The sequence below is a fragment of the Pteropus medius genome, unplaced genomic scaffold (genome assembly GCF_902729225.1).
Source record: "Pteropus medius unplaced genomic scaffold, Ma_sr-lr_union100, whole genome shotgun sequence".
Classification (NCBI taxonomy): domain Eukaryota; kingdom Metazoa; phylum Chordata; class Mammalia; order Chiroptera; family Pteropodidae; genus Pteropus; species Pteropus medius.
In genome coordinates this window covers 13,876,445-13,889,221 of record NW_024342471.1, presented here as the reverse complement: position 1 = coordinate 13,889,221, position 12,777 = coordinate 13,876,445, and the positions used below count along the sequence as shown (strand labels likewise).

The window sequence follows — 12,777 nt, the reverse complement described above, 5'->3', positions numbered from 1 at the left end:
ATCTCCATTGCAAACGCCGTCTGTCTTGGGCTAGAGAACAGCCCGCCGGCTGTCTGTTGTCTTGCTGGCACTGCCTCTTACAGCCAAAGTAACACATCCATTAATTTATCCTTAATGACATTTTGACATTCCAATCAGTTCATCAGATGTTCTTTATGCAAGGCTTCTTCCACACGTCAGGGCCAGAGTACCCGACCACTCCTGATGCATAATTCATGAGACCAGTGCACTGCGAGTACCCTCTGACAGACAGACCCATCTGCTATTCACAAACCACGTGTTCCTAACAGCCCTGGCTCCCCAAAGAGCCACACCAGTGCCTTCAGAGACATTTTCTTCTGCACTTCCAGCTTGTTGTGCTTGGAAGAAGCTGGTCAGTGCAGGGGAGATGTTCTGGTTCAGAAATATATGTGCAACAGCATTATTTGGGGGTAAAGTAAGAGTATATTAAACCCCTGCCTGCTCAGAGGATTTAAAGAAGCTCTAATTGGATAAAGACGGTGCGGTACCTATATACAGTGGAATACTACTCAGCCATAAGAAAAGATGAAATACTGCCATTTGCAACAACATGGATAGATCTTAAGAATATCATGCTAAACAAAATAAATCAGACGAAAAAATCCAGAACTATATGATTTCACTCATATGTGGGATATAAAACAAAGCAACAAAAACGAGACAAACAAAAACTCATAGACATAGATAACAGTATAGTGGTTACCAGAGGGGAAGGGGGATTTGGGGGTAGGTAGAAAGAATAAAGGGGTCAAATATATGGTGCCAGAAGGAGATTAGATTTTGAGTGGTGAACACATAATGCAATATACAGATAATGTATTATAGAATTGTACACTTTAGACATATATAATTTTAGTAACCATTGTCACCTCCAATAAATTTAATAAAATTAAAAATTAAACAAGCTTTTAAGTCCACTAATTTGGATGGAAGAAAGACCTATAGCAAACCTAATATCTTGAATTTCTTGAATTTTGCTACTCTGCTACTACTTAAAAATAATGATTGCAAAGACATTCTGATAACAATGGTTATCAAAGAAGAAAATTATCCTTAATACCTTCAGTCAAACACATCAGAATAGATAGTTTCTCATAGTGATAATCACAATGTAGATACAGTTTTATTTGCTAGGGGTTTTTTTTAAGTTAATGTAATACAGTTAGCATTTTTCCATGTTGTTACATAGTTTTTATTTTTAATGGCACTCCATCATTTTAATAGCTGCATAGTATTCCATGCAGGGGATGCACCATAACTTACTGAACCATTCCCTATTGTTAGACATTTATGAGGCTGTAAGTGATCATATGCTTTTCAAGAAAAAGAGCAGAGCAGGCTAAGGAAGAGAGTAGTGTTCTGCAGACTGAAGAACCAGGGCTCAAGTCCCACCTGGTTCCTTTACCTGTTTTATGAGTTTATGAAGTCCTTGGATCCTTCATCTATAAAACAAAAGAAGTTGGCACCAGCATATAATGTTGCTGTGAGGATTACAGATGTTTTCAAGACACCAGGCATATGATAGTATATATTAAATGTTAATCATACCTTTGTATGTATATACCAGTGGTTCTCAACCAGAGGCAGTTTTGTCCTCTGCCCCCACCCAGGGACATTAGGCAATGTCTAGAGACATTTTTTTTATTGTCACACCTGGGAGAAGAGGTAGCTACTGGCATTTAGGGGTAGAGGTCAAGGATGCTGCTAAAACATCCTGTGATACACAAGACAGCCCCACATGACAAAGAATTATCCCACCCAAAATATCAACGGTACCAAGGCTGAGGACCCCCTAAAATAAGGGAAGCTGCGTTATACACTGTTAGCTACATAATACATGCATTTTTCCTTTTTTATTATTATTGCATTAGTATAAAACCCCAGGATAATGGAAATCCTAGATTAAAGAGTACATTATGCCTATCAGCAGTTCTGGGAGTGGGGTGGGGCCAGAGATGGGAATATGACTGGAAGTGACTGATGGAAAAAAGACAGCAGATAAATGGCATGTGTTCCTCAAGAGGATGGAAGATGAATTTCATAGACCAAGTCCCAGCATCTCCTAGGACTTGGAAATACACATTTCCAGGTCTTACCTCAGGATCACCAAATCAGGAACCAACAATGTCTGTTTTAACATGCACTCTAGGTGATTCTGATGCACCCTCAAGTTTGAGAATCACAGCCATGCACCATCTGCCGAAAAAGGCCAACTTGTAGAATAGTCAGTAGGACTTGCACAAGTACAGACACTCCGTGCAGAAATAGATTGAAGTGTCAAGTCTAAGGCATGGGGATGCTCAAATATGGGACAGAGCAATGATAAAGGAATTGAAAATGTCGTTCTTTCTTTCATTCATTCGTTTAGTCAATAAACATTTTTAAAGCTTTTACAACAGTGTGCCAAGTGCTGAACTATGTGCTAGAGAAAATACAAATATGAACTAAGGTACATTTTATAAGTTCACATGATGAAGGGTGGTGAGAGTGGACAGGCAAAGGATTAAGATGCAAAACAGAAGAAAGATATGCCCCATAAGAGAGAGATCATAAAAGTCCTAGGGGCAGCCTCAGCTCAGAGGAGGATGTTCCCTATAAGGAGAGGCACTTCTGGAAAGGTGAGGGGTCCCTGTCACTATGGCTGGGCAGTCAGGGGCTGGATATTCACCTGCTGAGGCTGTTGCAAGAGGCCTCCCAGCTAGGGTGTAAGAATGACTTGGAGGACCCCAATGGCCTTTGCACCCAAGAGAATCCGAGATTCTGTCATCTGTCATGGCCTGAAACTGAGGATGGAAGTATAGTGGGAGAAATGCGAATGCCTGAGTTTCCGGCTTGGTGCACAGTCACATGAGCAGGGCATGGGTAGAGTAATGGAGACAGGTAATTTACCTCGGTTTTCTGGAGTGTGCATGTGAGGGAGCAGATCAAACACAAAATTTAAGTAAAACAAAGCAAGGAAAAAGGCATCCAGATTGTCAGGGTGAAGAAGAAGGAGAGAAAGAACATGCAATTGCTGGGTGCCTGTGATAGGCCAAAGACCATGCTAGCGCAGTTACACTTATTATTTCTAATCACCATAGTACCTTTGTGAATGAAGGCTTATCAAATACCATTTTACAGACGAGGAAACTGAGTCTTAGTCTCACAGAGATGGACACATGGTCATGATTACACAGCTGGTTAGAACCAGGTTAGGCTGAGGCCAAAGTCCATGGTATTTCCACAGCTGTTGACTTAGCCCAGGGGATCAGAGCTCCATGGCCTGCGAGCATTCAGGGAAGTCCACACTGTCCGAACCATAGATTCTGTCCTCACTTTCCTGGGAAGCATTTATTCACTTCTCATTGAGTGTTATTTAATAAATGCTTTTATAGAGCTAATTTAATAAGTGACAGACCCTGTTATAATATTTACAAATCAGTGTCCACTGCAAATGGTTGTGAGAATTCTCTGTAATTATTCCTATTTTACAGATGAGGAAACTGAGTTATAAAGAGGCTAAGTGAATGGTAGAGCCAGGATTTGAACCAAGGCTCTCTGGCTCCAGAGCCCATGCTGTTCCCACTAGGTTCTGCTTCAGAATCCAAGGTGTAGTGTAGTATGGTCATACGCCCAGAAGGAGGAGGGCCTTGTATCTACCTTAGGCATTCTGCTGTGCTAGTTCCCCTGCCAGCTTCAGAGGATGGTCAGACTGGATCTGACTCTGTTCTTGGAGAAAAGAGTGTGATGTACGTGAGAGCCCATCCAGGCAAGGAAGTAGGAGAGGCAGCCATGAGCAGGAGAGACGAACAGAGAGACAGACAGGCAGAGGCACATACACGATGCCAGAGAGATGGAAGTGACAGAGATGGTGGCTGAGGTCCCTTGGCTGTTCAAATTGTAGGATTTGCTGCTGTTGCTTCTATAACTGCCATTCTGATGTAAGCACAAAGAAGCCACAAATGAAAGTGATGGGGGTAGAAGAGGAAGGACCCACCAGCTATGTTCCAGAATGGGAACAAAGAGGTAATAGAGGCAATGAGCAGACAGGATGTGCATTGCCTGAAGGGTGCGAACGTGAGCCTTCTGGCTGCATGTGTCTATGCATATATGTGTATGTGTGTGAAAATGCGTTTACGCGGAAAGGAAGGGAGCCAACTGAGGAAGCTGGAGACAAGGGTAGATATATGTGAGTCCCTGGATGAACATGGCATAACAAGGACTCTTAGAAAACATTCGGAAGCCTGTCTGCCTGGGTTTGAATCCCAGCTCCATGTCTTAAAGCCTGAATGAGTTTTCATGAGTTATTTCAACTCTTTCCTCTTTGCTCTTTAATCTCATAGAGATGAGATTTCATTTCAACCTCATTGAGTTATTAAGAGAATTAAAGAAGTTAATACACTGTGTTTGTAAAAGCCTTAAGTAGTGCCTGGCATAGAATAGTGCTATATAGCTGTTTATTAAATAAATGAAATAAATTTAGGATTTATTGTTTCATGGTCATTATATTTATTTCCTGGGTCTGCTGTAACAAAGTACCACAAGCTAGATGGCTTAAAACAACCAAATTTATCTCTTGTAGCTCTGGAGGATAGATGTCTGAAATCGAGGTGTCCGCAGGGCCATACTCCTTCAGAGGCCCTGGTAGAACTCTTCCTTGCCTCTTCCTAGTGTCTGGTGGTGGCCATCAATCCTTGATGATACTTGTCAGGTAGCAGCATCACTTTGGCCTCTGCTTCTGTCATCACATGGTGTTCTCCCTGTGAGTCTTTATCCAAATTACCCTCTTCTTGTAAGGACACCAGTCATATTAGATTAGAGTCCACTCCAATGACCTCAGCTTAACGTGATTACATCTGTAAAGACCTTATTTCCAAATAATGTCACATTCACAAGTACCAGGGATTAAGGCTTCAACATATCTTATAGGAGGACTCAATTCAGCCAATAATAGTCATTTAAGAAGCATCAATTTTTGCCATGGCTCTTAGATGCCAACTCCTCCCTGTTGTGAAATCAATACCCAGAGAGGTGCCCAGGGTAACTCGGTGAGTTATTTGGAGACCCGAGGCTGCCACCTGGTTCTCCTGACTGCTGGGCCTTCGTTCACTAATGAAACATGATAAAGACTCTTCACTACTCAGACCAGGTAAAGAGTGAGCTTTCGACATCAGGGTCCTCAAACTTTAACATGCATTAGAATTGCCTAGAGGGCTTATTAGTCACCTGCAGTTTCTGATTCAGTAGGTCAGGGGAGGGGCCAGAGAAAATGCATTTCTAACACATTCCCAGGTGAAGCTGGTGCTGCTGGTTCAGAGACCATACCTGGAGGACCACGGTTCTACACCAGAGGTGCTCAAGCTTGGTGACACAATATAATCACCTGGAGAGCTTCTAAAACCCCAGATGCCCAGGCCGCACCCCAGACCAATTAAATTAGAATCTCATTGGATCAGTAATTTCTAAAGGTCCCCATATGACTTGTGCAGCCAAGGTTGAGAAACGTGGCTCTAATTCATCAAAGAGTGTTTGTAGAGAAAAGCCATTCTTCAAGGCATCTGCTTCAGAGGATTCATATTTAATACATAATGAGATCATTTAAACTAACATGGTTGTTTCCTATGTTTAAAAGATTATTGTACCAAAGAGCATTTATTGGGTGCTTACTACGTACGATGTACTGGAAAAAAATGCTTTGCTAGCCACTTACCGTTTAATCCTCACAGCCATCTTCCGGGGGAGCGTTGCTGTTACCTGTGTTCCACAGACGGGAGGAAACTGACATGCAGAGGGATGAGTAACTTGCAAGAGCTCACACAGCGAGTGTGAGATAGAGCCAGGTTTTGATGCCAGGCTGTCTGGCACCAAAGCCAGTGTGTTAACTGCTGTCCCAGCCTGCCTCCTAACATAAGAGAAAGCGGTGTGTTCTCCTTTAAGCCCTGCACAGATCCATATCTGCATTTACACTACTGACTCTGGTGTGGTATAGCCCAGCCTCTGCCTCAATTACAGGAATTCTGAGTTAGTAGGGTTTCGCTGCATTCATAAAGGGCTAGAATCATTTGTCCCATGGACTGAACTTGTACTTCTGGTTTTATCCCGAAAAGAAAGATGGAGGAAAGTTGGAATGGCAGTCCTGAGCTGGCAGGCAAAAAGCAGGTTTGGGGCCTGTGGCTTCTACCGATGTGCTCTGTGCTTTAGCTAAGCCCCTCCTCAGTTTCTTCTTCTACAAAATGAGAGGAAGACTCTGTCCCCTTCCAGTTCTGATGTGTAAATTCAGTTAGAGATCCAATCATGTCAGCACTGCAGCAGCCTGGCTTCAGAGTATAATGCCAGCTTCTCACGTAGTAGAGCCTCAGCTGTGTGTTTTCTTGTCCACCTCCTAAGGGCTACGATATGTCTCTGACTCAAGGGTTCCAATCTTTGTGTTTTTCTAAGAATTTCTGTCCAGAGATGCAAATGGACCATGGGTCAGGGAAAGAACCTGATGGAGAAAGGAAAGATCAGTGTCTCTCCAGGAGAGAGGGCATGGCTTTTCACATCCAGGGAAGAACCCTAGGAGGAACCCCCAAGACTCTCCCTCAATGAGCTGGGGCCTCCTGTTCTCAGCCCTGAACAGATGCAAGGGTTTAGCAGAATCCAGATGCTAAAATCCCTTAACACCTCTTTTTCAGGTGGTTTCTCAGTCTCTACTTGAACTCCTCCAATGACAGGGAGCTCATTACTTCCAAAAGCCTAAACAGGACAGAGGTCGTTTCTAGCTTTTCATATCATGGTCTCTTTTCATCTAACAGCCACTGATACAAAGTTGATGCTCATTAAATATTTTTCCAACAACTTAAGCAAAAAGGAAGAAACTAATCACATTAAGGAAGAGACAAAGATATCCGTAAATAGAGGACATTTGAGTTGGGCCTTAATAGGTGAAGAGAAGGTTTCCAAAGAAGAAGAAAAATGGTAAGGGCAATTCAGGCATTAGGAACTTTCAAAAAAAAATCTACTTTGCTAGAAATTTCTTCGTAGAGCCAACCTGGTTCTAATTCTGCCCCCTGGGGCCACACAGAGCCGGACATCAGATATGCGAAGAAAGCGTTCCCCACTATCCCTCTTCATGAGAAAGATCCGTTTGTTTCAGACAGTCCTCTCACAGCATGATTTCAAAGTCCTTCAGAGCCCTGCAGTCCTCTCCTTTGAACCATTCCACTTGCCACTCTCCCTTCTAAAGAGCGGTGCTCAGAATAAATCACAGGGCCCAAGGCCTCATGGGCACGTCCCCAGCCACCTACCCTCACTCAGCTGACAAGCAAAGGTTGGAGAAACCTCAGCGATCTGTTAGAAGAAAGAATGCTAAAAGCTGCAGCCACATCACATAGTCCTCACCTTTCCGAAGTAGTAAACTTCTGATTGCTATGTCTTAAAATATTCTCCTGCTCTAGAAATGAACCTGCAGAGGGATAGGCTTATGCACGCTCTCTTTTTACCAGCTTTTGGTACCCCCTGCTGGTGAAATTGTGTGACCCAGTTGGCAAGAATCTCAGAGCATGGAGAAAAAGAAAATTCCAAATTCGTGAAGCGACAAGTACTTGAATCTTGAGGGATTCCACGGGTTATGTGACCATCTCGTATATCCTGTGACTATTTTATGAGTTTGTTTTTTTAGATTCTATATCTTTGTCTGTTCTGTGGGCTCTGACAGGGAAATCTTTGACTAATATGAACATTCCATTAATTCTTCAAACATCCCAAGTTCTGTGACAACCACAGGAAGAAAATGCTAAGTCGTAAGCCAAAAATATGCATACGTAAAAATATGCATATGAATTCCAGGTCACAAAACAATTTCACTCAGGTTTTTCTTCCTCTTTCCTTGTATACATCTTTTCTTAAAGTGGTTATAATTTGCAGTCAGAGTAGGATGACAATCTTCTATACTTGAGATTGTAGACATTTAAATATAAATTTGTACAACAAATTTATCGAGCTCCGGCCACGTGCCAGACATTCAGTGAGATATTGGAGTAGGTGTGAGAAGTTAAAAGGCCTTCTTCATTCAAGAGGTTCTTGCCCTAGTGGTTGGGATAGTTAAATCACTGCAATTGGACTAGTCAAGTGCTTAGCTGACATGGAAACAAAGCCTTTCTCAATCTCCTGACACAGTATAAACCAGCTATTAGCTCTCTCATAGTTCCACATATTTCTCCCGCTTGGCTTGTATCACCTTTGTGATTTTATATTTATTCTGTATAAATATGTTCAGTCCCTGTGTTTGCCATTAGTCTCTGTGACTAATGAAGGGCAGAGTCATGTCTGTTTTTTATCACGATGATCTTTTTATATCTAGCAGAGATTGGCACAAGTAGGTGCACAATAAACGTTTTTTCAATGGGTGAGTCAACCAAGAAGAGAAAACCACAAGTCTGTTTCAAGGAACCCCCAAACCAATGTTTCATTGGAATGCCACTGAGCCTTGAAGGATGAAGAGGAGGTGACCAGTGGAGAAGAATGGGGACACATTAAGGAATATCGAGTGTTGATGCATGGTTGCAGGAGGGAGATGAGGTAGTTAGAGTTTCCTGAGAGGAGATATGTATGGAAAATAAGGCTGAATTGAAACTTGGAACCATGGTCTGAGGGTCTCATATGCCCTTCTCATAGGTTTGGATTCTCCCCTCGCTTAAGGGGAAAAAAAGAGGGGAATCAATTAAACTCTGTGGCTCTAGGAATGAATATGATTTTTCTTGTATTACTGAGAGGGTTTTCTAATACTTAAATTTTGAATTCTGACAGAATACAGATAGATTCCCCCAACTGTGGTTTTGCGTTTTATTTCCTTCTACGGCCCCTCTGTTTCCACTCTGTAGCTGGGTTTACATGTTTCTGAAACACTTGTCTATACATTTTTTAATGATTGTATAGCATCATCATCACCATGAACGCGTAGTGTCAACCATAGGCTAAATACTAAGGATGTCCTATTTCAGTTTTTACAACTCAGTTAGTTGTCCAATTCTTAAATACATGTTTGGAGAGGCTCGGTTTTTCATCTTTTTATCCAGGTATTCAGAGCTACACAACCATTTCTGTAAAATGCCATTTTTCATAGAGGCAGCAAGGCCCTTTTTTTTTTCCATTATTATTATCCCTTTGGAAACCAATGATTTGTGCCAAAGACAACTCTCTTCATATTATTTTACCCTGAATAGAATGAGATTGGTTAGGAGTTCTGCCCCCGAGGAAATATCAACGTCTCCAATACATACTCATTTACAGTTTTAAAGTTTACTCTCTTATCAGATTTCCTTTCATTTCCTACTGGGGCAATGTGAGCAGAACTCAGATAGAAGCAAAGGATCTGCTGTATATCTTTTCAAATTTATGATTAAGAAGGTCACATATACATTTTTAAACATATTCCTTTTTGATAATAAATGAAGAATAAAACTTCTAAATGTCATCAGTAGCAGAATTACTCTTTTTTCTTTCGTTGGCGTTCGCCTCTCCCTGCCTGATTGCCTGCCGGTGGTTAGAAAAAGCATGACTGATCTAATGCTTCGTTTCTTGTTGTTTTTCTATTTGCCTGGAATAGTTTCACTAGTGGAACAATATGCCTGGGGCCAAAGCATTGTAACCAAAAGATGCATTCCTATTCCTGAGTCCTCTGCTTTCCCCAGGCCAACGGGGAAAATAAAAAGATGAAGAATTCCATTTGTAGGCTGGATTTGCATTCGAATGGTGGCCAAAGGAGGGAGGTCAAATCTCTTCTCTTCTTGGTGGGCATCTCCTGGATCCAGATTCGCTCTCCCTGCTTCTCCACTCTGCTCTCTGCTTAGGGAGCTAGATCTCAATGGACTCCATGTCTCTAGCTTCTAGTTGGCTTCTAGAGGATGTAGTCAGGGCATTTATGCCTCCGTTTTCCTCCTTGCAAAGTCATCCGGGATTGGTGGCCTTCTTCAAGAGAAGGCCACTTCTGTGCAGGTAGCCTCCTCTTCACGACCCTCTCTTCTTAGATTCTGGTCACTACTTTCTCTACTTTCCTTCTGGATACACAGATGATAAACAGCTCTCCTGTCACCATGTTCTACCTGGGGGTCCCCAACACCCTTCTCACTTTTGTCAGTAGTCCTTTTATACAGAAAATCTTCACAAATTATCCCCATTTGTGTGTCCCGTCTGCCATTCTTTTTGTGCAGCCTCCACTTAGATCAAGGGACCCATGCAAAGGAGGATACTGTCACACAGTTGAACTAGAACTGATCCTAGATGAACTCCCCTAAAATACTTCTAAGTCTAGGTTCATCCTTTCATTTAATACCTATGACAGGGAGATCATTATCTCTTAAAACTGCCTATTTGGTGATCAGGTGGGCTCAACTTTGGAAAATTTTTTCCTGCAATGCACTGAATTTGACCTCTCTGGGATATCTGTTCTTTCTATGTTAAGATACAAGTGACCAAGATTGAATTTGCGGACAAGTCCTGTAAAAATGTAGCAAGAGACTTGGAAGATTTTACCCTCAGTTTATTTAATGTGCATCACATAACCTTTCACATCATAGGAACATGGTAACTCTATCTAGATGCATAAATGTTGGAACTCAGTGGAATCATGTTGGATTTTTAGAAATATTTGAAGAACTGTCATATGTAAGAGAGGTTAGTCATATTTTTATATTTCTTATGATGATCTAAAACGAATCAGTTAAAGTTTAAGAGAAGTAGATTTAAGCTCTCCAAATGATTGTTTTTCAGCTCCCCAAATAATCCTAACTTACACTAGAGTTTGAAAACCGCTGCTCTAAACTAGTATTATTATAAATGCCCATCTGGTTCTGAGGGTCTACTATTTCTATGAGAATAGCTACACATCAAGTTCAGCTTTAACTTTTCTCCTTTTGAGCCATAAGACTAACTAACCTCCACTCTCACCCACCACCAACCACCAGCCCTTACTTCAATCTACCATTGTTTGGGGGGTTATTTCACGAGCTCAGTCCCTGAGAAAGGCCAGACTCCATTTAAATCTCATTCAGAGCCACGGGAACTGAAAGATCGATCTGGCCTTGCCCTGCCTTTGACGGGAGAGCAAGGGAAGCATCACGCAAGTCTCTTTGCTTTCTCATTAGAAAAGCTCAGCTGAAAAACACACCTATGGTTGGGGATGAGGCAAGATGAGTCTCATGTTTCTGAGTAAATGGAAAACACTGATGATTTCAGGAGGACTTGGGTTTATTCCACCTTGACTCTGTTTCTGGAGTCTGAACCAGGTTTGGGGATTGAGGATGACGGGTCGGGAGCAGAGCAATCTGGTCTTCCCAATGCTTTAATGCAACTGGCACCATCTGACTGTGATTTTTCCCCTTGCACATGTCCCAAAGGAAGCTGGCCAAGAAGCAGAAGGAGACACAGAGTGGATCCCAGAGGGAGATGGGGCCTGTGGCCTCGGCGGACAAACCCACCACCAAGCTCAGCACCAGCCGCAACGAGGAAGGCTTCTCCTCGAGCTCTCAGGACGTTAACGGATTCAGTAAGTCTAGCCAACTCAGGGGAAGGGGATATCCGTGGTCCAGCTTGACCCTGGTACCTCTGTTGTGGATGCCTGACAGTGGTCAGGTGCTATAGGACGTGAGGTTGGCATCCTTCCCAAGGATAGTCCAGGACGAGAGTTCTCCCTGGCAAAAACTTGGGGCCGCCTATCCTGAAGTGAAAAGGAGAATTTGAGAATCTACCTCAAAGCAGATGGAAATGAGAGCAGGCCATTTTAACTGCTTGTGGACATAAATATAGACAGGTTTAAACTACTAATTTTAAAAAAATAATAAAAGGAGGGGGAGGACATAGTTATGCCCTCAAGGAGAAAAACATGCCATATTGAATTGAGTGCCTGACAGTTTTTAAAACAGTGTTTCACATAAACCACGTAAGGTAGATGAGTCATGTATTAGCATTGTCTCCTTTTTGAATGCTTGGGACGCTGAGTCTCAGCGAAGCGACTTCTCCAAAGTCCCATGGCTGATGGTAATATATCCAGACCCAGAAGCTGTGCCTCTCAAACCTTGGCCAGTTCTGAGTTATGGCCAACGTTCCAAATGGCATTTAGTCAAGAGCACCTGAGTCCTCACACAGAGTTAATAAAGGATCCCAAGATGTGACTAAGATTTCAGGGTTAACCCTATCCGAGGACAGCTGCCCAACTGGTGACCTGAAGTTACCTTGGAGATTAAACTCAACAGAGCTAACTGCTGTTCCTATCTTTCTGTAAGCCAGTTCTTTTCTCGAGTTTAATAGAAGTGCTGGCCCAAATTAGGTAACGCAGGAAATCTGAAGGAAAGTGGGCATGGACAAATGACCTCCATGTACTGTGTCAATGACAAATGGAAGAACCTACATTTTATAAAAATCACTTTAGATATGATCAGTTTGGTATGATGGGGATCCATGAGAGGACAAGGAAAGGAAGATTTATTGACCACCTTCCTCCTCACCACAGCCAATGTTATTATCCCCATTTTATAGATAAGATATCCAAGACTCAGTGTTTGATTGACCTTCCCAGAGTTCCACAGCTCATGCCTGATGGATCCGGGACCTGAGGTGACTCACACCCATGATCGCTAACCTCCAGCACAGAACCATCCCGTCTAAGGCAGATTTCAAAATATGCGTATCTGGGCCCCACACCTTACCCACGGAATCAAAATCTTGTGAGCGAAGAGAGGTAGGAAGGTGAAGAGGGCTAGGATGGGATGTGGATTTTATAAAAGCCACCCAGAGCTCTTA

General features: G+C 42.5%; 1 protein-coding gene across 2 annotated transcripts in view; it reads left to right on the top strand.

The window, feature by feature from the left end:
• PTPRT (protein tyrosine phosphatase receptor type T) overlaps positions 1-12,777 on the top strand; it is a 937,324-nt gene that overhangs the window by 809,519 nt on the left and 115,028 nt on the right. For both annotated transcript variants that reach the window (XM_039864357.1, XM_039864356.1), the window contains one exon: positions 11,376-11,524. In XM_039864357.1, coding sequence (XP_039720291.1) covers positions 11,376-11,524 — 149 coding nt within the window. The remainder of the gene's footprint in view (positions 1-11,375; positions 11,525-12,777) is intronic.